At 34.1% G+C, this 22,916-nt stretch overlaps 1 protein-coding gene across 1 annotated transcript in view; it reads left to right on the top strand.

Moving 5' to 3' along the window:
- The window catches only part of LOC109824083 (kinesin-like protein KIN-13B), a 31,204-nt gene that overhangs the window by 8,029 nt on the left and 259 nt on the right, over positions 1 to 22,916 (top strand). The window contains 10 exon segments of the mRNA XM_020390608.1: positions 15,206 to 15,323; positions 15,568 to 15,675; positions 16,658 to 16,735; positions 16,820 to 16,901; positions 19,290 to 19,449; positions 19,547 to 19,836; positions 19,974 to 20,205; positions 20,294 to 20,786; positions 20,867 to 20,932; positions 22,473 to 22,916. The exon segment at positions 22,473 to 22,916 is cut by the window's right edge and continues 259 nt beyond it. Coding sequence (XP_020246197.1) covers positions 15,228 to 15,323; positions 15,568 to 15,675; positions 16,658 to 16,735; positions 16,820 to 16,901; positions 19,290 to 19,449; positions 19,547 to 19,836; positions 19,974 to 20,205; positions 20,294 to 20,786; positions 20,867 to 20,932; positions 22,473 to 22,649 — 1,782 coding nt within the window. The 5' untranslated portion in view covers positions 15,206 to 15,227 and the 3' untranslated portion in view covers positions 22,650 to 22,916.

Below are 22,916 nucleotides of genomic sequence, written 5' to 3' on the forward strand. Positions count from 1 at the left end.
TTCTTCCAAACAAATTGTTCTTCAAAAGATTGAAATGAAGCTTAATGAATAAACATTTTTCACAAACCTTAGAATAGAATCTCTCAAAAAACTCTCTCTTTTCTCAAAGCATACAACATCTTCAAAATATGATCTCTTCCTATTTTATATAGCCTTTGATAAATAGGGGAAGAGATATTGGAATTACTTTAGAAGATGGAGATGAAAGTGATCAACGAATGGTTATTATTAACACTTGAAATATGCCAAAACGAGTCGTTCACATTGATGAGCAGTCCTCACTATCGATGGTTCCCAAAGCACCATTGATGGCTGCCTATAGATCATTAATGATTTGATTTTGAGTTTCTGGAAATTTGCGATTGTGCACTGTACACCACCGATGAGCCTTAGTCATCGATGCTTAATTGAAGACCGTTGATGGTTACCTGAGCACTATCGATGATTTTCTGTAGATCATCGATGGTCTAATTTTGAGTTTCTAAAAATCTGCAATTGTGCACTGTATACCATCGATGAGCCTTGACCAACAATGGTTCCAAGGTTGAGATCAACATAAATGCTAATTATTGCGTCATTTCGTCTCGTAAACTTCATATACATGCCTTCACCTTTACTACATCATCTCAAACAAATATTAGTACCAAATGAGAGTTTGTTATTACTCAAACAAGGGCTATTGTACAAGCTCCGTCCTAACATTTATTTATATCTATACAGCATGTAGATACTATTATTTCTTAGACAAATTTTTAAAATAGACCATTTTAGAAACTTAATCACCAAAATTGACCTACTTGTAATTTATTCATCAATTTTAACCTAGTTTTAGCCATGTCAGCAATGTAGGCTAAAACATATCCAAATTTACACGATGTTTTTCCAAAAACTTAACTAGATTGAGAATCCTATAGAGTTCAATAGATAATTAAACTCCACGAGATTCTCAATCCCATGAAGTTTAGCACTCTACTAAACTCTACAGTATTGTGAATCTGTTGAGTTTTTATAACACAAAACATCACGAGATTCACAATCCTGTGAAGTTTGTTTCATAATACAAACTCCACAGTATTGAGAATCCTATGGAGTTGTAGACTCATTCCAACAGCAACTTGCTACCTGTCATATCTTTCACAACATATACACTCTTAACCTATCTTTCACGACCTGTTATATATATATACAATCTCGATATATACATAAAAATCCAACCACATGTATATATGAAAATCTAATCAACCATACACACAAGAAAATTGAACCACACAAATACACAAAAATCTAACCAAATAAATAAAATGAATATCCAGCCATATAAATACATATCTTTTCAAACAATCCATCTCACTATCCAACTATATATGTTCACGAAACTTCCAAAATTACAAAACTCATATAAAAAAGTCACATACATCCTAGCAATTCTCCCCTCCTTCCTCTCCCTCTCTTACCCCATCCCCACGTCCTTACCCCCGCCCCTGCCCCCAACGTTAGTGAACATGAGCCTTGATGATCTCTTTATCTGGATATGTATGAGGCTATGCAGCGGGCGGGTGGATCGATCTCATCAAGTGGAGCACGCTGAGAAGTGCTAGCTCCATCATCATGCGCCTTAGAAGAGCCTTTCTTACGTCTTCACATGTACACCTTTACGAATTCTCGTGTCCTATCCTCACGGCCTTCAAACTCATTAACGTGATTCCTATAGACCACATTGGCTATCATCCGTTTGATCTTGTCGAATATTGATACAACATTTGAATCTTGAATCTCAGTAATACTCTCATTAATATATTTTTTCAATATCATCAAACGCTTGGACCTGCATTTTAGTTTGAAGATATACAACTTAGCAAGTCATATGATTTCAAAAGAAGAATTTTTTTTTGCTTGAGTTTAAAAAATTATATAATCTCTATTAACCTTCCCTCTCAGCATGTAAGCATCTGATGGGGGGCATGGTATGAATCTAACTGATGGATTTAGATAATGTATGATCCATCTGTATGTGATATCCCAATACCAACACATATACTTTGTATAGGAATGTGGAGCTCTTTTATGCTCTACAAGATTATGTTTGTCCACCTGATTATGCAGGCCTCTTGATAACTCCCTAATACACATGATGTAATGTTACCTAACACATGCGATAGATTTGCTTGATCGGGTCGGGTAAATATTGTCCTAATTAAATTGTTGTAAAACATAATCTGGCACACGCATCTCCATCACTAAGATCAAAAAGTTGGCAAAGTATAGGAAGGCTAGGTGCAACTCACCCTAATAGCATCGAGTCTCAGCCTAATAGCATTCAAAAGCCCAAATAGGCTAACATAGCAACCTCGCTCTAACAAGGTCCGCTCAGTAGCCAAAGAGACTAAAATTGCGAAACCCATTTAAGAAAATTTCACCTAGAAGCCTAATAAGAATTGTCATTGATGGTGACTGATAAAGCTTCACCATTGTCGATGAAGCTAACCAGCAAATGCAGTCATTGAAACTCCTCCATTGAAAGTGAAGCCATCCAAAGTGCTTTGATGTACTAATCAAGCCCGAAGAGGACCACTTTGACAAATAATAGCCTAGTCATTAATGGCGAGGCTAAAAAAGATGGATTTTAAACTTACTCGATGTCATCTCTAGCTGTGGCAGTCTTTGGTCTACGAGATCCATCGACTGCTTGCTTTCTCTTAACTAGTTGATGATGAAAACCAATGGGAAGAAGTTGAGTCTAGAGTCTTGGAACTCTAAAATTTTTGTAAAACCCCATGAATTTTGGAAAATAGTATGAATTATATTGATAATTGAGCTCTAATTATGATAAATATCATTTATTGATAAATGATTATGCTAACAATTGATTTGAGATCAATTAAAAGTATATATGAGAGTATACAAAGGTTAAACATGCACAAAGAAAAAATCTAGAAAAATAACCAGTTAAGAGTATATATGTATTACACATCGATACAGTTCGAATATGGAAAAACTCAAAAGACAAATGTTGTAGTTATCTTCAATATATTTCCAACGCATCTTAAATCACCTCATTCCGAGGTCAGACATGAAATATACAACCAAAATACCAAAGACTATTTTCCTAGTCTGACTAGGTTTCCTTCTTTGGGTTTGGGTTATTTTAATTAGGTTTACAGTTATATATATACATGATTACACCCGAAAAACACATCTTTTCATCGGTATTCCAAACTCTAGTAGCCCCTCTTTTTCTCTCTCAAACCCTAATCATAATTTGTGAGATTTGGGAGAGTTCTTAAGGCGTTTGTCGAGAAGAAGGTAGGATTTTACGACTTTGGTGTAATTAGTTTGTACTATTAAAAGTATTTTTTGAATTAGTTACAACATAGTTACAACACTAGTGTTTAATTAATGTTACAACACTAGTGTTTAATTAGTTTAAAATGTTTATGGCACTAATTAATTAATGTTTATGGCGTAAACTAATTAATTGGTAAAGTATTTTTAAACTAATTAATAAATACTAGTGCCATAAACTAATTAATAATTATAAACACTAGTATTTATAAACACTAGTTATAAAAATACTAGTATTTATTAATTAAACACTAGTATTTTTATAACTAGTATTTTTATAAACACTAATTAATAAACATTAATTAAACACTAATTAAACACTAGTGTTGTAACATTAATTAAACACTAGTGCCATAAACATTTTTGTAACTAATTAATTGGTACACTAGTGTTTATTTTTATAACTATTTTTATAACTATTTATTGTCATTTTTGTATTTTTAAACACTAGTGTTTAATTAGTTTAAAAATGTTTATGGCACTAGTACTTTTAAACTAATTAAACACTAGTGTTGTAACTTGAGGATTTTTAATTCAAGTGTTGTAACACTAGTGCCTTAAGGTAGGATTGTATAACTCAAGTTACCATTTCTTCCCGAATTATTGTATAATTGATATTTTGTATTTTTTGAAATGTTTATGGCACTAGTGTTGTCACAAAAAATGTTTGTATTTTGAAAAAGCAAACCATAATCAACTAAGCTTTGTTTCATCCATAAGAGTTGGGCACAACATAAGCCGGCGGTAATGTATTCCGTTTTCGTAGTGGACAAGGCAACACAATTTTGTTTCTTGGAAGCCCAAGAGACAAGTGAGTTACCCAAAAATTGACATATACCACTCGTACTCTTGCGATCTACCTTACATCCGGCAAAGTCGGCATCACAAAAACCATAAAGATCAAAAGAAGTGCTTTTTGGATAAAATAAACTAAGATCAATTATTCTATTGACATATTTAATAATTCTTTTAACCGCAATCAAATGAGATGTTTTAGGAGAAGCTTGAATACGTGACATGCACACACACTAAACATGATTTCGGGTCTACTAGCGGTAAGATAAAGGAGACTACCTATCATACATCGGTATAGTTTTTGGTTTACATCCTCACCACTATCATCCGCATCAAGCTTGATACTTGTACTCATTAGAGTTGGGGCATGCTTAGAGTTCTCCAAACTAAACTTCTTCACCAATTCTCTAGCATACTTGCTTTGTGAAACGAAAATCCCATCCTTAGTTTGCTTGACTTGGAGCCTGAGAAAAAATATAAGCTCTCCCATCAAACTCATCTCAAAGTGAACTTGCATAACTTTAGAAAAATCTTTGCATAAAGCTTCATTAGTAGCACCAAAGATGATATCATCAACATATACTTGGACCAAGATAAAATCATTTCCCCTTTTTCTTACAAAAAGAGTATTATCAAGTTTTCCTTTAGAGAAACTATTTTCAATAAGAAAACTAGAGAGGCGAGCATACCAGGCTCTAGGGGCTTGTTTTAACCCATATAAAGCTTTTTTAACCCGGTAAACATGATTAGGAAAAGTATGATCCATAAAACCGGGGGGTTGCTCAACATAAACTTCCTCTTCTATATAACCATTTAAAAAAGTACTTTTAACATCCATTTGAAATAGTTTGAAATTCTTAAAACTTGCAAAAGCCAAAAATATTCTAATAGATTCTAACCTTGCAACCGGTGCAAAGGTTTCATCATAGTCTATGCCCTCTTCTTGATTGAATCCTTGGGCAACTAAACGGGCTTTATTTCTTGTTACTATGCCATGTTCGTCAAGTTTGTTACTAAAAACTCATTTTGTTCCAATAACACTCACATTGTTAGGTCTAGGAACTAATTTTCAAACATTATTTCTTTTAAAATTGTTTAGTTCATCATGCATAGCTAAAACCCAAAACTTATCTTTTAAGGCATCATTAATCTTTTTAGGTTCTATTTGAGACAAGAAAGCAATATTACCACATTCACTTAAAGCCTTTGAGCGAGTTAGAACCCCGTGTGAAGGGCTCCCTATAATTTGCTCCTTTGGATGATTTGATGTGAATTTCCATGCTTTGGGAAGTTCCGCTTGCCCATGAGTGATAATGAATTCCACATCCTTTTGTGCATCAATTGAGGGTGTTTCATTTAATTGCAAGCCTTCCAATCCTCCCTCAATATCTTCATCATCAATATTCCTAGGCAAATCATCTTGAAGACCAATATTAGTTTCATTAAAAGTAACGTTTATAGACTCTTCAACAAAAAGTGTTCTTTTGTTGAAGACCCTATAAGCCTTACTTCTAAGAGCATATCCTAAGAAGATACCAACATCAATTTTAGAATTAAATTTATCGTGATGATCTTTTGTATTTAAAATAAAATATTTACAACCAAAAATACAAAAATATCCAATAGATGGAGTTTTACCATAAAAGAGTTCATAAGGAGTTTTCTTGAGCTTAGGTCTAATCAAAACACGATTTAAAACATGGCAAGCCGTATTGACGGCTGCCGTCCAAAAATATTTAGGCAAATCAAAAGTATTTAACATTGTACATGCCATCTCTTGTATGGTACAATTTTTCCTCTCAACAACACCATTTTATTGTGGTGTTCTTGGGGCGAAAAATACATGAGTTATACCATGATGTGCACAAAAATCATTGAAAAAATTGTTTTGGAATTCACCACCATGATCACTTCTAATTTTAACAACTTTCAAATCCTTTTCATTTTATATTCTTTTTACTAAAAAGGAGAATTCCTCAAAGCATTCATCTTTATTTTTAAGAAAGATTGTCCATGTAAAGCGAGAGAAATCATCAACAACAACAAAAACATAGTGTTTTCCTTCCAGAGAGGTAACACGCATAGGGCCAAATAAGTCAAGATGCAATAATTGCAAAGGTTTAGAAATTGATACCTCATTGATGGATTTGAACATAGCTTTGGTTTGTTTATCTTTAGCACAATCTTCACAAACGGTATCCTTGATGAAGTGTAAGTTTGGTAATCCCTTTACAAGATTTCTTTTGGAGAGCTTGGATATCAATTCCATGTTGACATGACCAAGTTTTTTATGCCAAATCCAATGATCCTCATCAATAGCCGCAAGACATTTCAAATTTTGATTAACTAGTTCATTCATCTTAAAAATATACACATTAGATTTTCTTTTAGCAATAAAAACAGTTTTTTCATTCATGCTAATAATGTACTTATCTGATTTAAAAGAGATATCAAATCCTTTATCACTTAATTGACTGATGCTAAGAAGATTATGATTCAAACATTTAACCAAATAAACATCTTCTATAATGGGAGAAGGAATCTTACCAATATTACTAATACCAATGATTTTACCTTTCTCACCGCCACCGAAGGAGACATTACCTCCTTCAATCCTTGATAGGGTTACAAAAAGCTCTTTGTTGCCCGTCATGTGATGTGAGCAACCACTATCAAGGTATAACATCCCTCTACGTCGTGTTTGTGATGTTCCCTACATAAGATGATGTAGAGACTTTAGGTACCCAAGTCTTGGGTCCTTGAGAGTTAGTGTTTTTGGTACCTTTAGGTACCCATGCCATATTATAATAATTCATATTATCCTTAATTCTACAATGAGTGGATATGTGACCATACTTCATGCAATATATGCACACAAAGCGTCTCTTAGGTGTAGAAGCATATGATCTATGATGTTCATTTCTTTGGAGATGATGATGTCTAGGATATGCATGAGTAATTTTAATTTTACCATTTGCAATTTCTAGTCTTTTAATTTTTGATCTTAATTGTTTGTTCTCAAAATCAAGATCCCCTAACAACTCATCCTTTTGAGCAATAGAGGATTGTAATTCCTCAACCATGGAAGCATGCACCTTTTTAAGTGAAGAGTATTCTTTAGCTATTCTTTTAAATTCAGAATTTAACTCTTCTAAAGCGGTACCTAGATCACATTGCATATAAAAAGATTTGCTTTTGGTGTCGGAAATAGTTACCTCATCTTCATTGGCCATAAAGCAAATGTTATGGTCATGAAGAGCAAACTTTGCTCCTTCCTCGTCGCTATCCGAATCACTTGGCTCGGATTCATCCCATCCGGTATACATTGCCTTCTTCTTCTTATACTTCAAGTATTTCTCCTTGATCTTTGGGCAATCCTTGGCTAGATGACCCGGTTCATTGCACTCAAAACATTTTCCTATACGAGAAGAAGAATAGTTGTTAGATCAGTTAAAATTTTTGTTTAATTTTATTACTTTATAAATTCTTCTAGAGAGGTGGGCCACTTCTCTAGAAACTCCGGTTTCACTATCCGAGGAGGAGGAGTCATCAATAGCTCCTTTAAGAGCAATTGTCTTCTTTTGGGATGGCTCCTCGATTGCCTTTGGGGGTTCTTCCTCCTTCTCCTTCTCTTTGATTTTCTTCTCATGAACTTTGAGCTTGCCAATGAGACCATCAAGATCTAGAGTGGTGAGATCATGAGCTTCCTCTATAGCCGTGGCTTTGGGTTCCCACACCGGAGACAATGATCGAAGAATTTTGTAGTTCATCTATTGGGGTGACAACTTCTTATCTAAGCCATACAATTCATTGATAATATTAGTAAAGCGAGAAAACATGGTATCAATGGATTCATTTGGAAGCATTCTAAATAATTCATAATCATGCATGAGCCCACTAATTTTTGATTCTTTAACTTGGGGGGTTCCCTCATGTGTAATGCAAAGTTTGGTCCAAATCTCATGTGCGGTGGAACAAGTAGAGACCCTATTGTATTCATTTGGTGTGAGGCCACAAATTAAGGCATTCATGGTCTTAACATTGAGATTGGCTTGGAGCCTTTCACCATCGGTCATTTTGCTAGAGTCGGACTTTTCTACATATTTCTTTTCAATAATATTTAGGATGTCAAGATCAATGCAATGAATGTAGATTCTCATCCTAGCTTTCCAATATGCAAAATTGCTATCGGTAAAAAGTGGGGGTCTAGTGGTGGATTGACCTTCTAACATATGCATATTCATTGAAGCCTCCATAAGATCTTTACTCTAAGGTGGTTAGACCAAAAACAAATGTGGGGGGGGGGGGGGGGTGATTAGGTTCTAAAGACAATGATTATGCAATAAAAATTAAATCAACCAAACACCACACAATATTATGATAAAATAAAAGGAGATGAGATAGAAATAGTTATCCAAGTGATGCGCGATGTGTTCACGAGGTTCGGCTCTCTAGCCTACGTCCTCGCTCCCCACTCTAGAGGAGAATCCACTACACAACCCGGTTTGGAAGCCGGAACTTCTTCTATACAGCGATCTCCACGAAATCTCACAATGACACAATCGATCTCCACGATATCTCCACACAACCAACAATAGCACTTGAAGAATTTGTTCTCTCTTACAACAGCCTTATGGCAAGGAGAGAGATTTGCACTGAAGCTTTGGATTGGGAATGAGCACGTGTAAAACAGGGAATTGAAATTTGAAAGTCAAGGCTCTTAAACTCAATAATTAAACACAAAATGATTTTTCTCTTGCAAAGTTAGTTCTGAAATAAATGGGGTAGTTGGATATATAAAGGAAGTTAAAAGAAGAAGCCAAAAACCCCTGTAAAAAGACCAAAAACCCAAATCCCTAAAAATCAGGAAGTCTGACAAACTAGTCGTTATTGATCGGCGGTCGACCGCAGAGTCAATGGCGGTCGACCGTGAGCCAAAACTAGCTGCTAGAGGATAATACTCAAAGTCTCTGGAAAAAGTACGGTCGACCGTAGCGTCACCGACAGTCGACCGCGAGATGATGAAAATCAGAGCTGAGTCTCTGGAAAATTGGCGGTTGACCGCGGAGCCATGTACGGTCGACCGCGAGAAATTTCCAGGCTAATGAAGAGCTAGACCTGTTCACGGTCGACCGCCGAACCACGTTCGGTCGACCGTGGACTGATACAGGGCATATACAGGATTTGAAATCAGGTTTTTGACTTTGAAAAAATCCAAGATAATTTCTGAAAGTAGTATAACTTTGTAAAATAGTTTTACTATTAAAAACAAACTGTTTTGTTAAGAAATTTTGCACATAGATCCTTATATATATGAAGAACTATATTTTGTCAAAATCATTTAAAATATGAGTGTGTGTGTGATATCCCAAAAGCTTCAAATGAAATCTACGACTTCTTGCCTACAATCTAGTACTAAAGAGAAAAGAAAAAAGGACTAGCAAATATCCTCACATAGAGTTACATTCTTTGAGTCTTGATATTGCTATGGGTTGATGAAGCTTCCACTTGTATGTATTGTTCTTGTTTAACATTTAGCTTCATCATATTGCCTCCACCTCCTATAGATATAGACGTTGTAGCTCATATTCCATCCAATCCTCCTTTCGATGGTACTAACAAGCTTGATATGCATATCAACTACAATATCACTCAACAAGCAATTAGTACCAATAATGGTGGTTGTAAATCATCAAAACATAAGGGCTAACAGTATTCTCTTCACAATTATCAGTAAGAAACTTCGAATCTCTAAATAATTTGTTCATAGTAGTCCTCCTCCACTTTCCGGTATTCTTCACACAAAAGAGCGGCGGTAACCTTTCAATATCTAAAGTATACTCCAATTCCCCTACTTTTTCATAAAACCAAACCTACAATATAGAAACTATACATTAGCATGTGCATAAACAATAATCATTATCAAATTGAAAATATATACAAAATAATGTTCATGTAACTCACCAGTAAAACGGAGGAAAAACCACCCATGTACTCAGCATTTGAGTGCTGACCTAATCCCCTCATACTAAGAGACTTCTTTGCTTTATTCATCTCTTTGTAAAGAAAAGTAAACACCGCATGACACCAATTATATTTCTTCAAAGTTGATAACTGCTCCGCATATCTAAAAAGAAAAGTAAACACCGCATGACACCAATTATATTTCTTCAAAGTTGATAACTGCTCCGCATATCTAAATGCCCATAAGGGACATGTCTTACATGTTCGCGGGCATAATATGAAGCCGATAATGAAAGCCACAATAAGTTTCACACATATTATAGGGTCCTCATTATTCATATCTACAATCATCTCGGCCATTCTATCGCGCTTTCCCCAAATCACCGCCTTTTTTTCTCATCAACTTTCTTCTTGCCTTTAGATCTATTACTCTTCTTCTCCTTGAGTGTCTTATAATTCTTTACAAAATTGGTATAGATTGTATTAGACACTGTCCCATTCATTTTTATCAAAATTCCTTCCTTTGGCAAACCGGTAATTCTGTGAATATCATCTATACCAAACACACAATTTTATTCCCAATCATGAATGAGCATGTATCGGAATTAAAATTTTGAATCAAGCAATCAATTGTTATTTGCTCATTGCTCAAGGATGTGGGTAACTTGAGAAAATTGTGAAAAGACGTCGTCTCTAGGGCTTTTATATGCCTTTCATCCAATTTTATTCGCTTATCAATTAAATCTCGAAAATAACACAAATTGGACAGAATTCTCAATTGTGTTATCATAGCCCTACAAAAAAATTATAATTCATAAATAGTTAAAATATATATATATTTGGGCAAATTAAGACGCATTTTAACTCAAATAATTAACCTAAAAATTAAATAGATACTCGATATGATAATAATCACAATAAATTTTACAAGTTTATTAACACAAACATTATCTCATGGCTTAGAACACCGCCGCATATGACAGAGGTACTCCGATAAAAAATAATCACCCCACCCATTAGACTGTCATTGTTTCATATGGGGTTTCTATATCTAAACAAACAACTACATAATACATAACAGATTTGGAGAAGGGGAGAAACACATGCAAGTGGATATATCTTATCAAGCGGAGGCAGCAATTTCAACTTTCGACGCATATTAAAACGAACATTATATCTCATAAAAAATTTACTTACGACGTTAGAGGATGATTGCATTTAGAAGAGGAAGGCTTTGATTTTAAAGAAATCGAAGGCGTTGACGCTCTCAATTTGTTCGAAGTCATGATGGCTGATGAAGAGGTCAAAGCGAGCTCCAAGCGAGGGGATGTCGAGGGCGAGTGCGAGCTTCAGCGGTGACGCTGAGCGGGGGCGGATGGCCTAAGGGCTGACCTTGATATCTAATTTAACAATAATACAATCTTAAAATTTAAACTAAAAAATAAACATATTCATAATTCATATCTCATAATCAACAAGAAGTACAAGTTAAAAAGTTCATAACTATCGTTAAGGGATTAGAGGAGACCTGAGGGCTTATAAGATGATGGGGGGCGAGTGCGATGAGCCGGCGGCGACGCTGAGTGGGGGAGATCTCAGTGCTGGAGAGGATGAGGGAGAGGTGATGGCGAGGGGATGTCGAGGGCGAGTACGAGCTTCAGCGGCGACGCTGAGCGGGGGTGGATGCCGCGCCTGAGCGGGCGACTGATCTGACGCTGAAGGAGACGACGGTGGTGAGCGGGGCAGATGTGGCGGGGCTCAGGCGAGCTTTGGGGAGAAATCTCGGAGGTCTGGGAGACGCGCAGCGACTGAGGGAGTCGACTGATGGCGGCGGGAACCGGCATTAAAGGGGACGGCGACAACGATGAGGGGCGGTGAATGGGCGAAGATGGCGAATAGCAGGAGCCGGAGCGATGATTTTTTTTTTTAAGATTAGGTCACGCGATTTTTTTCAACTAGGAGGGAAGACGCAGACGCGATGTTGAAGCGGACCACAACTCCTGAGGGTTTTTCTTTTTTGGGAATTTGTTTTTCTTTTTTGGAAATTGTTATTGAATCAAGGGCTTAGATTATTTTGTGGTTTTTAAATCAATGGCTTAGATTTCGCATCCTTAGGCTGCACCTAGTGAGTCACCTTAGATTCACTTTATCCTAATATATATCATATTATATTACATCAAAATATGTCCTACTTTATTTTAATATTATAGTATAATAAATTAATTTAATTATACTTTAATACTTTTATTATATTATAATAATATAATATGTTATATTAAAAATAACAAATTATTTATTGTTAAATATTTTATATTTTTAACTATATTTTGTAATTTACTATAATATTTTATTTTAATATAATAGAATTTTATTATATTATATTAATTTAATATAATATTTATAGTAATTAATTATTAGTATTATTATATATATTTTTATATTTAAACTTTATATATATGTTATATTATTTATCAATATTAAATTATTAACATGTTTAATGCGAATTATTATTAAACCATATTTTGATTATATTATGATTAAAATATAATTACATTATTTTATAGCATTTATAAAATTAAAATATCTTAATTTATAATATAATATAATATATAATTAATTTTAATAATTTAATACATTATATTAATTATTGATTATTAGAAAATATATTATATTAATATTTCTGCCAATATAATAATATGATTATCATATATTGAATATAATTATTAATTATATATAGATTAAACATTATATTGTTAACAAATAATCATTTCTAATATTATAAATTATGTTATTATATATTTTATAATAAAATGTTATATATAATATATATTTCTTTAATTTAATTTAATATATATTTTGATGTAATATAATTTTAAATTATTAATAATATTAATTTATTGTATTTATACAAATTTGGTTTTATTATAAATTTGATAATATATTATATTATATTTAGTAATATTATATTATTTATATTGAACAATTAACCAACCAACAAAACTACTTGTTACATAACATCTTGTTTGTTGCCATCAAAACATATAAATGTTGATAAATCTTGAACTTGGTAAAATGAAATGGTTGAATGATGAAAATTTTAAATTATTCAGAATATATATAAATAATATATAGTATTATTATATATTTTTATAATATTATATTAATTTATTAATATATAATAATATAATATATTTTAACTTTATATTATATTATATTTTTTATTAGTATAATATAACATATTAATATAATATATTAATATTAATATAATACTAGATATTAAAAATGAATTATAAGTATAATTATATTTTTATAACCATATTTTGAGTATACTATATTAATATATTAAACATTATGTTTTAAATATCATAAAATTAAAAATATTATTTATATTATAACATAATATTTACATTTAATATAATTTTGATATACTATATTATTATTTATACAATATAATAATATATAATATATTGAGCATTATATTATTTACAAATTATCACTTATGATATTATAGATTATATTTAGGTACTATACAAACGTTCCACCCAAACTCAAAACACAATGTCAAACTCAAAATATCAAGAAAGTGTTTTCAAATAACTGAATAAGTGTAGTGTTTGTTGCATTTGAGTGTTTTTCACCATGAAAATCAGAAAATATCATGGTTATCAAACACATGATGTTTTTATTTTGATAAAAACATTATAAAAATGGAGGAAACACCATGGCTCCTAAACGTACCTTAAATTATTTTTGTTTAATTTTCTTAACAAATATTTAAATTGTTGTTGTCTAGTTTTTTTTTCGTAAGAATCCTGCAGCACCACGCGGGTCAATTTCACTCATTAAGTCTAAAATCAGCAACGTGGCACTCAGCTTAATGCACCGACCTCAAAATTTCAAATCCTTCTCCGCAGCGGGCGGAGCCCCTGGGCCCCACCAGTACAGAAATACCCTCCGCAGCAAAAGCAAGATACGAACAGACCGGCCAGCTCGTTGTACACGTAGCACTCTCCCATTCGCAGAAATCCCTCAGCTGTCCCCCGTCCTACCATTTCAAAGTTTTTGAATCTAACCAGATGCAAAATTTCATTTTAAAACACGAACGCCCCCCCCCCCCCTCTTTCTCTCTCCTCACTCTTTCTCTCTCATCGCGCGGCAGCTAATTTGTCTCCGTCGGATCTCGGAACCATGAACGGAGCGGCGATCGGAGGTCGGCACCGATCTGGTCACCACCAGAGGCAGCGTCCTCCGATCACTTCCTCGTCGACCCCGCCGCCGCCAGCAAGTGGGCCCAGTCTTCATCTCAGCAGGTGGTGACCCGATCCAGTTCGATTCTACACGATCTGATGCCTTTTAGGTTAGATTTAGGGTTGTTTTTATTTCTGATTTGGGGATTTTTGTAGGTGGAGTATTCGAGGATGTTGAGGAGCATGCAGCGAGGGATGAGCGGGGAGTTCTTGATGTCGGAGCCCTCTACGCCGCCGGCGGTGAACTCGAGGTCGTCGAGTCAGAGGAGGAATGGAGACGACTTGTCGCCGAGCGAATTTAGCCCCGGACTCTTGGATCTGCATTCGTTTGACACTGAGTTGCTTCCTGAAGTAAGATCTGTTGAAAGATTAGATCATAAATTAGGTCTTAAATCTTGTTCTTTAAATGATGATGTCTGGATTCTGGATGCTGACAGTGTTTGGATCACGATTACAGTGATCAACACATCAAATTTATGAGTTAACCTAGAAAACCTAGAAATATGTGAAAATGAACCTTTCATTTTGTTTTGTTTTTTTGTTTTTGTTTTTGTTTTTGTTTTGTGTGAAAGTTTTATTATTATTATTATTATTATTATTTTGGTTGCGTATGTAGAATCTGCAGAGATGGGGAAGTTCAGAAGAAAAAGGAGAAACTGATGTATTGTTGAACAAATCACTCAAATACTTTGCCCTTGTAGGGTTAATTTTGATTTTCCGAACCAAAAATTCTTGTAGTTGAATTTGTATCGTTTTCTGTTTCTCCCTTATACTAAGAAACCCAATGCAGTGTTTTTTCTTTATTTACTGATATGGGTGGCCATAATACTGCAGATGTCTGTTCCTGGACTTTACGAAAGTTTTAATGGAAGTAAACAGATGGGAAAGACTCGTCTTGCGCCAGAAACCAGTCTCTCCAAAAGTTTTTCAGTAGATAAGGAGAAGTCGAGTTCTGTTGCCAAGATCAAAGTAGTGGTAATTAGTTATAACTTTAGCTCTTGATTTGCTCAAGTTTTTATGTCTCATATTGATAAAATTAGGCTGAAGCCTATTTTGAGCTAATCTCGTTTGAACTGTTTCCTGAATTCTATATCGAACAATGTAGGTTTTTGATTTACAAGCTATTTGACTAAATAAAGCTTGCTCATGTTTCTTCATTGTTTTATGAAATGTATATATATTATATAGGCAAATAACTCCTGCAATGGTCTTGATGCAGGTACGAAAGCGACCACTGAACAAAAAAGAAATATCAAAGAAAGAGGAAGACATCATTACAATTGAATCGCATTCCAACTCACTCACAGTTCATGAGACCAAGCTTAAGGTGAGCTCTATGGTTTGTCTTCCTTATGTAAAGATGATAGAATTGGGCAGGTATGCTATTTCTTTTGGTATCCTATTATTACCTTGAACTGATATCCTATTATTGCTCTATCCTGATTTCTGATTCTCAACAAATGGATCTATACTTTGCGAGCAATGCGTGTTCTAAATTGTCCTATGTATATTCAGTACGATAGAGTATAGGGCTGACGTTATATTCATCTTCTTTATTTATGTTTCTAATGCATATATTCTTAACTTCTTTGTCATATCTGTTTTAGTTTCTCACTGATGTGTACTTCTTAATGTTTACTGTGTCTGTATGCTCTTTGAAGGTTGCTAAACTATCCGTTTATAGTGTACATTTCACAAAGTGGAATGAGACTTCTATATATTTATTGGTTCACGTCACAAGTTTTCAACCTAAATGTCATGCTAACAACATTGCAACTTGCAACTATAAGAAACACATGATATATGTGGGAAACGTTTCCTTTTTGAGGAAAATATTTGAATGAATGCCAGCTTTAGGTTGTGAGAGGTTAATCGTAAAAAAATGTTCCAAGTTGAAGCATTTCTAAGAAAAAACAAGTAGAATTTCCCTTATGTTCAACGTATACTGTAAACAAACCAGAAAATTAACCATCACCAAATAAACTTGACATCTATGTTGTTTAGTTGATAATTTGTGTATTGAATTACAATACCTACTCTGATTCTTAGTTCATTACAGTCCATGTGTCCTGTTGAGTGTAGAGGTATGTTACTTGGACGATGCTAAGCAGCCAAGTGGCTCGCTCAAGATGTGAAAAAATGAAGGATTTTTCTGCTGCTTGGATATATAATTATATATTATGACATCTCAAATATAAATATGAAAATATACCTTAGTGTCTTGAATTGAAACTTAAATACCACATTTTGCATTGTCTTCCCTTGACTTCTTTATCCTCACTAAACTATAATATTAATGTTTCCTATAGGTGGACTTAACAGAGTATCTTGAGAAACATGAGTTCGTGTTTGATGCTGTCTTGGACGAGGATGTATCAAATGATGAAGTGAGTACTGAGATGGAGTAAGAGTATTGTCCTAGTGCTGCATCAGTGATTTCTTTACCAGTTTGGTCTTTCTTTGCATCACAGGTGTACCATGAGACTGTAGAGCCAATTGTTCCAGCTATTTTTCAACGGATGAAGGCAACTTGTTTTGCGTATGGGCAAACAGGCAAGTAATTAGTCAGTTCAGAACTTAACGTTTTATGCATTATAGTATTTGTGGAGATTTGTTATTCAGGAATAGAATTAACCATTTTTATGCTTTACATATGGAAACAATTGAAATTGCCAGTCTGGAGGATTTACCATGATATTTCTTTCTAAGCTTTCTTCTGCGTATTATAGTTAACATATCTACTATATGGTTCTTTACTGGTTACTTTTATTCTCTGCTTAGATACACATAGCATAAATGATCATCTAACTTTTCGAAATGTCTGTAGACAAGCATATTCTGATATTAATAGTTCAAACTGTTCTTAGAAGTCATTCCGAAACCTCAGATATTTTGACCTTACAGTTACATTGAAGCCATATAAGATCAAAATTGTTGTCTTATGCAATTCTGTGAATAAGAAATCATGCCATGTATTAGAATGTTAAGAATTATTGGTATAGTAGGAAAATTAGAGTTAGGATAGATCCTGGAAACAGTCTCTTCACCTGTGGGGGTAAGGCTGTGTATATCTGATCCTCCCAGAGCCCAGAGCCCACAATGGTGGGCGTCTCATGCACTGGGCTGCCCATAGGCTCAGGAGAATTAGAGAGATTTGTGTCCTGCTTGCTTTTATTACTCTTTCTATTATAATAAAGTCTGAGATCTCTCTCTGAGATGAAGTCAGTTTTCTGAAACATAATAGGGTGTCAGAGCATCTCTAATCGTCATTAAAAAAATGCAAAAAAAGGAGAGAAATCCAGCCTCGGGTTCCCCCCATAACCACCTCGTTTCCCTCTTCATAAATCGTCCCATAATCCACGTTATTACCTGTGATAATCACCAAGGAATTGTTGCTTTGAATACTATTTGAGATCTTGTTTTCACATGAAGGATCTGGGTATCTGAGATATTTTCACATGAAGGATTTGCTAATGGTTTCTCTTTATCTCAACAGAAGTATCTCATTGACTTAGTAGTTAGACTAGCATGTTAGGGTCTAAACCAATTGATACTTCAATGGTTCTTACTTTTGTTTTATCAGAATCTGGGTGTTCTCTTATTGATTCTGGTAGTTACAGACGATCTATCAGAAATTTCATTTACTTGACAGTTACCTGTTCTGATATTACATTTGCTGTTGGTCTTCTAAGTCTGTATATGCAAACTTCATATCAGCTTCACTGGGATGTAGCATATCGTGTATTGCAATATCTGAAAGGTGTCCTTTAGCAAGGAGAATGTTCTTATTCTGATTCTGTACATTAAGTACATGCCATATATTAGTTTGTTGTGCTGGTACTAGTGAGAGTCAAACAAACAATGGAGGCCGAGATGGATACACTGCTTAAAATTTTAATATATTGTTTGTAAATTGATGAATAAAAAATAAACTTTATGAAGTACTGAAAAAGTTAGTGGTTGCTTATACTCACATGCATGACTAATTATTAAAAACTATCCGGATTGTTATTTATACATGTTTTATTCGCACACTATTTTGCACTGAATATGCTGTTGTCGTCACTTTTACTACATGAGCTTATGTATGGATTTTTATCTATTGTGTAATGAAGAGTTCAATTAGTAACCTACATATAAATGCCAATACAAACCATGGAGGGGAGATGGATACACTGCTTAATTTTTAATAAATTGTTTGTAAATTGATGAATACAAATTAAAATATAAACTTTATGGAGTAGTGAAAAAATTAGTGGTTGCTTATACTCACATGCATTACTATTGAAGGCTATTTAGTTTGTTGTTTATACATGTCTCATTCGCACATTATGCTGCACTGAATATGCTATTGTCCTCTCTTTTACTATGTGAGCCTTGATATGGATTATTATCTACTTTGCAATGAAGAGTTCGATTAGTAACCGACATATGAATGTGGGAATTTATAGTTTAGCAAGACACAGAGGAAGGATGAAAATTGTTGCCTGGTCCATATTCAAGTCCAAAAATCGAGTAATAGGGAAAACACGTTTCTACCTTTTATCTATGAACATCCAGTCTGATGTAAAAAACAAGATAGAGATCTTAAGAGGAAGTACATATTAGGTGATAATGATTAAGTTGACCACATTGGCGAGCTTGGATGATTAAAAGGGTCATGTAACTGGCAGTAAGCTTGACATACATAAATAAAGGCGTATTATTATGTGAATCATAAGCATCACTTCAAAAAAGAATTAAATAAATTCTGGGCAGTGTTGGTTAAATAGGCTAAGCAGCTCAAGTTTACTGAGGTATAAATCTGAAATTAAATGGGCCCAAGTTTCTTACTCTTATCTTCTGTTCATGGCCTTGTTTTTGTATTCTGAGATTCTCCTTTTCATATTTCCATGTTTCATACTGCAATTGTGTTCAAAGCTTTAATATTTGATATTTTAGGTAGTGGAAAGACTTATACCATGCAACCATTACCCCTTAAGGCATCACAAGATATTCTTCGGCTCATGCACCATGCTTATCGGAATCAGGGGTTTCAGTTATTTGTCAGTTTCTTTGAGATATATGGTGGGAAACTTTTTGATCTGCTGAACGAGAGGAGGTTTGCAGAATTGGTTTCTTTTTTATTTTTGTTGAGAAGCATGCATGTTTGCTAGTTAACTTGGCTGACTCTAGGAATCTAAATGATACCTTTTCAGAAAGCTTTGCATGAGAGAGGATGGTAAACAGCAAGTTTGCATTGTGGGCTTACAAGAGTTCAGGGTGTCAGATGTGGACACCATCAGGGAACTCATTGTGAGAGGAAATGCCACACGAAGTACAGGCACAACAGGTGCAAATGAGGAATCTTCGCGATCTCATGCCATACTTCAGCTTGCTATCAAGAGGTCCATAGATGGTAGCGAAACAAAGCCTCCTCGAATAGTTGGCAAGCTATCATTCATAGACCTTGCTGGAAGTGAGCGAGGTGCAGATACTACTGACAATGCATAAAGCAGGACAAGCGTATTGCTGTTAACCCCCCTCGCCCCCCCCCCCCCCCCCAAAAAAAAAAAAAAAAAAAAAAAGAAAAATCCCTAAACAAGAAAAAAATAAAAAAAATTATCAGCTTCCTTAAACTTGTTAATGTGTAATGCAGGATAGAAGGCGCTGAGATCAACAAAAGTTTGCTCGCGTTGAAGGAATGCATTAGAGCTCTTGACAATGACCAGGTTCACATTCCTTTCAGAGGAAGTAAACTGACAGAGGTTTTAAGGGACTCCTTTATTGGAAACTCACGGACTGTTATGATCTCTTGCATTTCCCCGAATTCTGGATCATGTGAACACACATTGAACACGCTAAGATATGCTGATAGGTGATGTGTCTTTGGACTAAATGTACACTCAAACATATCACTTCTGCAGTAAGTTTAAATTAGTATTTTGATTGTTTTCCTTCTGCAGAGTAAAGAGCCTCTCAAAGGGGAACAACCCAAAGAAGGATCTCTCGTCATCAACCTTAAATTTAAGAGACTCTACTGCTGTACCTCTTTCTTCTGCTTTACCTACTGCATCCAGCTTTGAGAGCAGCAACTTTGGGAATGCCAATGGGACTAGCAGGTTTGGGTGGTCCAAACAAATTGAGAAAGGAACTTCTTCTCCATTTCACGTGGATCATGTTCCCAGTGGAAGAGAGGAAATGCATGTTTCATCTTCATATTCCAATTATTACAGGGAACAAAGCAGGGGTTTAGCAAACACAGATGATGATGATTTTTCGGACAATGATTATGAGCAAGAGAAATGGCCAAGGAGGAAAGGAAAGGCAGAGACATTTTCAACTTCCGGCTTTGAGGAAAAGGCACGAAGGGTTGATGCCCAGACAAAATGGAAGCATGTGCCTGAAACAGATGCTAACAGCTTGCATTCTGATGATGATCTGAATGCACTTTTAAAGGTAGGAATTAGCTTAAGTAATTAAGTCTATGCTACCTTTATTTCCAACTTCCAGTTAACACTATGACTTTGATGTTACAGGAAGAGGAAGAGCTGGTAATTGCTCACCGTAAACAAGTTGAAGATACGATAAATATTGTTAGGGAGGTAAGTGTAATTAAGTTATTATTGATTTTCTGGCTAGATGATGTATGACTTTCCAAGTTAAATCACTTCTAAAGCTAACAAGTGATCTCTGGGAGGCTGCTGTGTGAAAGAAATAAATTTAAATTGCCTTGGTTCAGTTTATCATTTGACCCTTCCAGTTTGCTACAGTCAATAAATTTTTTGAACTTTTTGTTTGTTTCTATATTTATCAAGTATGACCATGGCATATTGGCAACACTATGTTATAACTGATTACACCGATAAACAGACCTCCTTTTTTTGGGGGGCTGGGGGTCGGCGGGGTGGGGGTGTTATTCATTGAGACAATTGCTCGCGACAAGGTGGCAGCCAATTGTCTCAATAGGACAATTTTACTCCATCATAACAATATGAGTGGGATAAAGTGGGATATATTGGGATAAAGTGGGATAATTTGAAACTTGATTGAGACAATTTAAATGGATAATTGATGACATGGCGCATTATTAAAATATAATATTTACTTATCAATTAACTCTAACTAACTTATCTAATTTGTTTAATAACTTATTTACTATAATATAATATATTATTTTTCAATTTATATATTAGAATAGAAAATATTACATTATAATTAATATGATTTATTATAAATATGCTTAATACTATTAATTAATATAATATATTTTTTAATATACTAATTATTAACATATTATGTTATCGATATATTAATATTTTATTCAATAAAATAATATTACATAAAATTATATAATCTTATATTATAATACATTGTATTATAGTATAATTGTATATATTATCATTTTTCTAGTAATATTGATAATATTTAATACTATTAAGTACTATAATAAATGATATTATTATATTGACATAATATATACAATTATACTATAATATAATGAAATATAATATAAAATAATTTAATTTTATATTGTTATCATAATTGGTTAATATTTTATATTTTTTGTATTAAAATTACATTATATTAATTAATAGTATTCGACATGTTTATATTAAATTATGTTAATTATAATATAATATGTTCTATTTTAATATATTAGTTGAAATGTATTGTATTATATTACAGTAAATAATTTACCAAACAAATTAGAAAGTTAAGTAGACTCAATTGATAAATAATATCATATTTTAATAAGGTGTCATGTCATCAATTATCCCACTTAAATTGTAAAATCAAGTTTTAAATTATCCCCATGATCCCGATATATACCACTGTTTATTTCCAATGGAGTAAAATTGTCCTATTGAGACAATTGTCGACCGCCGAGCGAACAGAACCCTACCTGGGTTCTGTCAGCTGCTAAAACCTGGAACCAAAGATTTCGAATACATGGGTATTTGATAAAAATGGGATCATACTGAAAATACACAACCAAAACCAAAGTTTGAAATCTATATCCCCTCCACACACACACACACACACAAGTGAAACTAATTATGGTGAAATACTTACCGAGTAAATGAGTCGTGGTATCAAAGCTTAAAACGGTGGATGTAATTCCTTCTTCTGTTGCTCATTCAGGAGATGGAGCTTTTGGAAGAAGCAGATCAACCTGGTAACCAGCTGGATGATTATATTTCTAGATTGAACACCATTCTCTCACAAAAGGCTGCAGGGATTGTAAATCTCCAGACCCAATTGGCTAATTTCCAGAAACGTTTGACTGAGCACAATGTTCTGGTTTCTTCTGGTCAGTAACCGTTGTGTTGCGTAATCAACTGGAGCTACTGGCTTTTCTAATGATCTCTTAGGCCATATTTTATGAGATCTGGTTGTGCTAAAGTTGGACTTGCATATGACTCGTTCTGGCGCCTCCTTAAGTTATGATCTTCGACTGTTGTTGTCATGAAATGTAGATGCCATCAGAAGATCACGATTTTTCAGTGGCTGTTATTACAGTTCGGCTTGTCCTCTCACTGGGCAAATCAAGTCTTTGGCATAGTAATGCTTGTTGCTATATATTTA

The sequence above is a fragment of the Asparagus officinalis genome, chromosome 1, assembly GCF_001876935.1.
Source record: "Asparagus officinalis chromosome 1, Aspof.V1, whole genome shotgun sequence".
In the NCBI taxonomy this organism is placed as follows: domain Eukaryota; kingdom Viridiplantae; phylum Streptophyta; class Magnoliopsida; order Asparagales; family Asparagaceae; genus Asparagus; species Asparagus officinalis.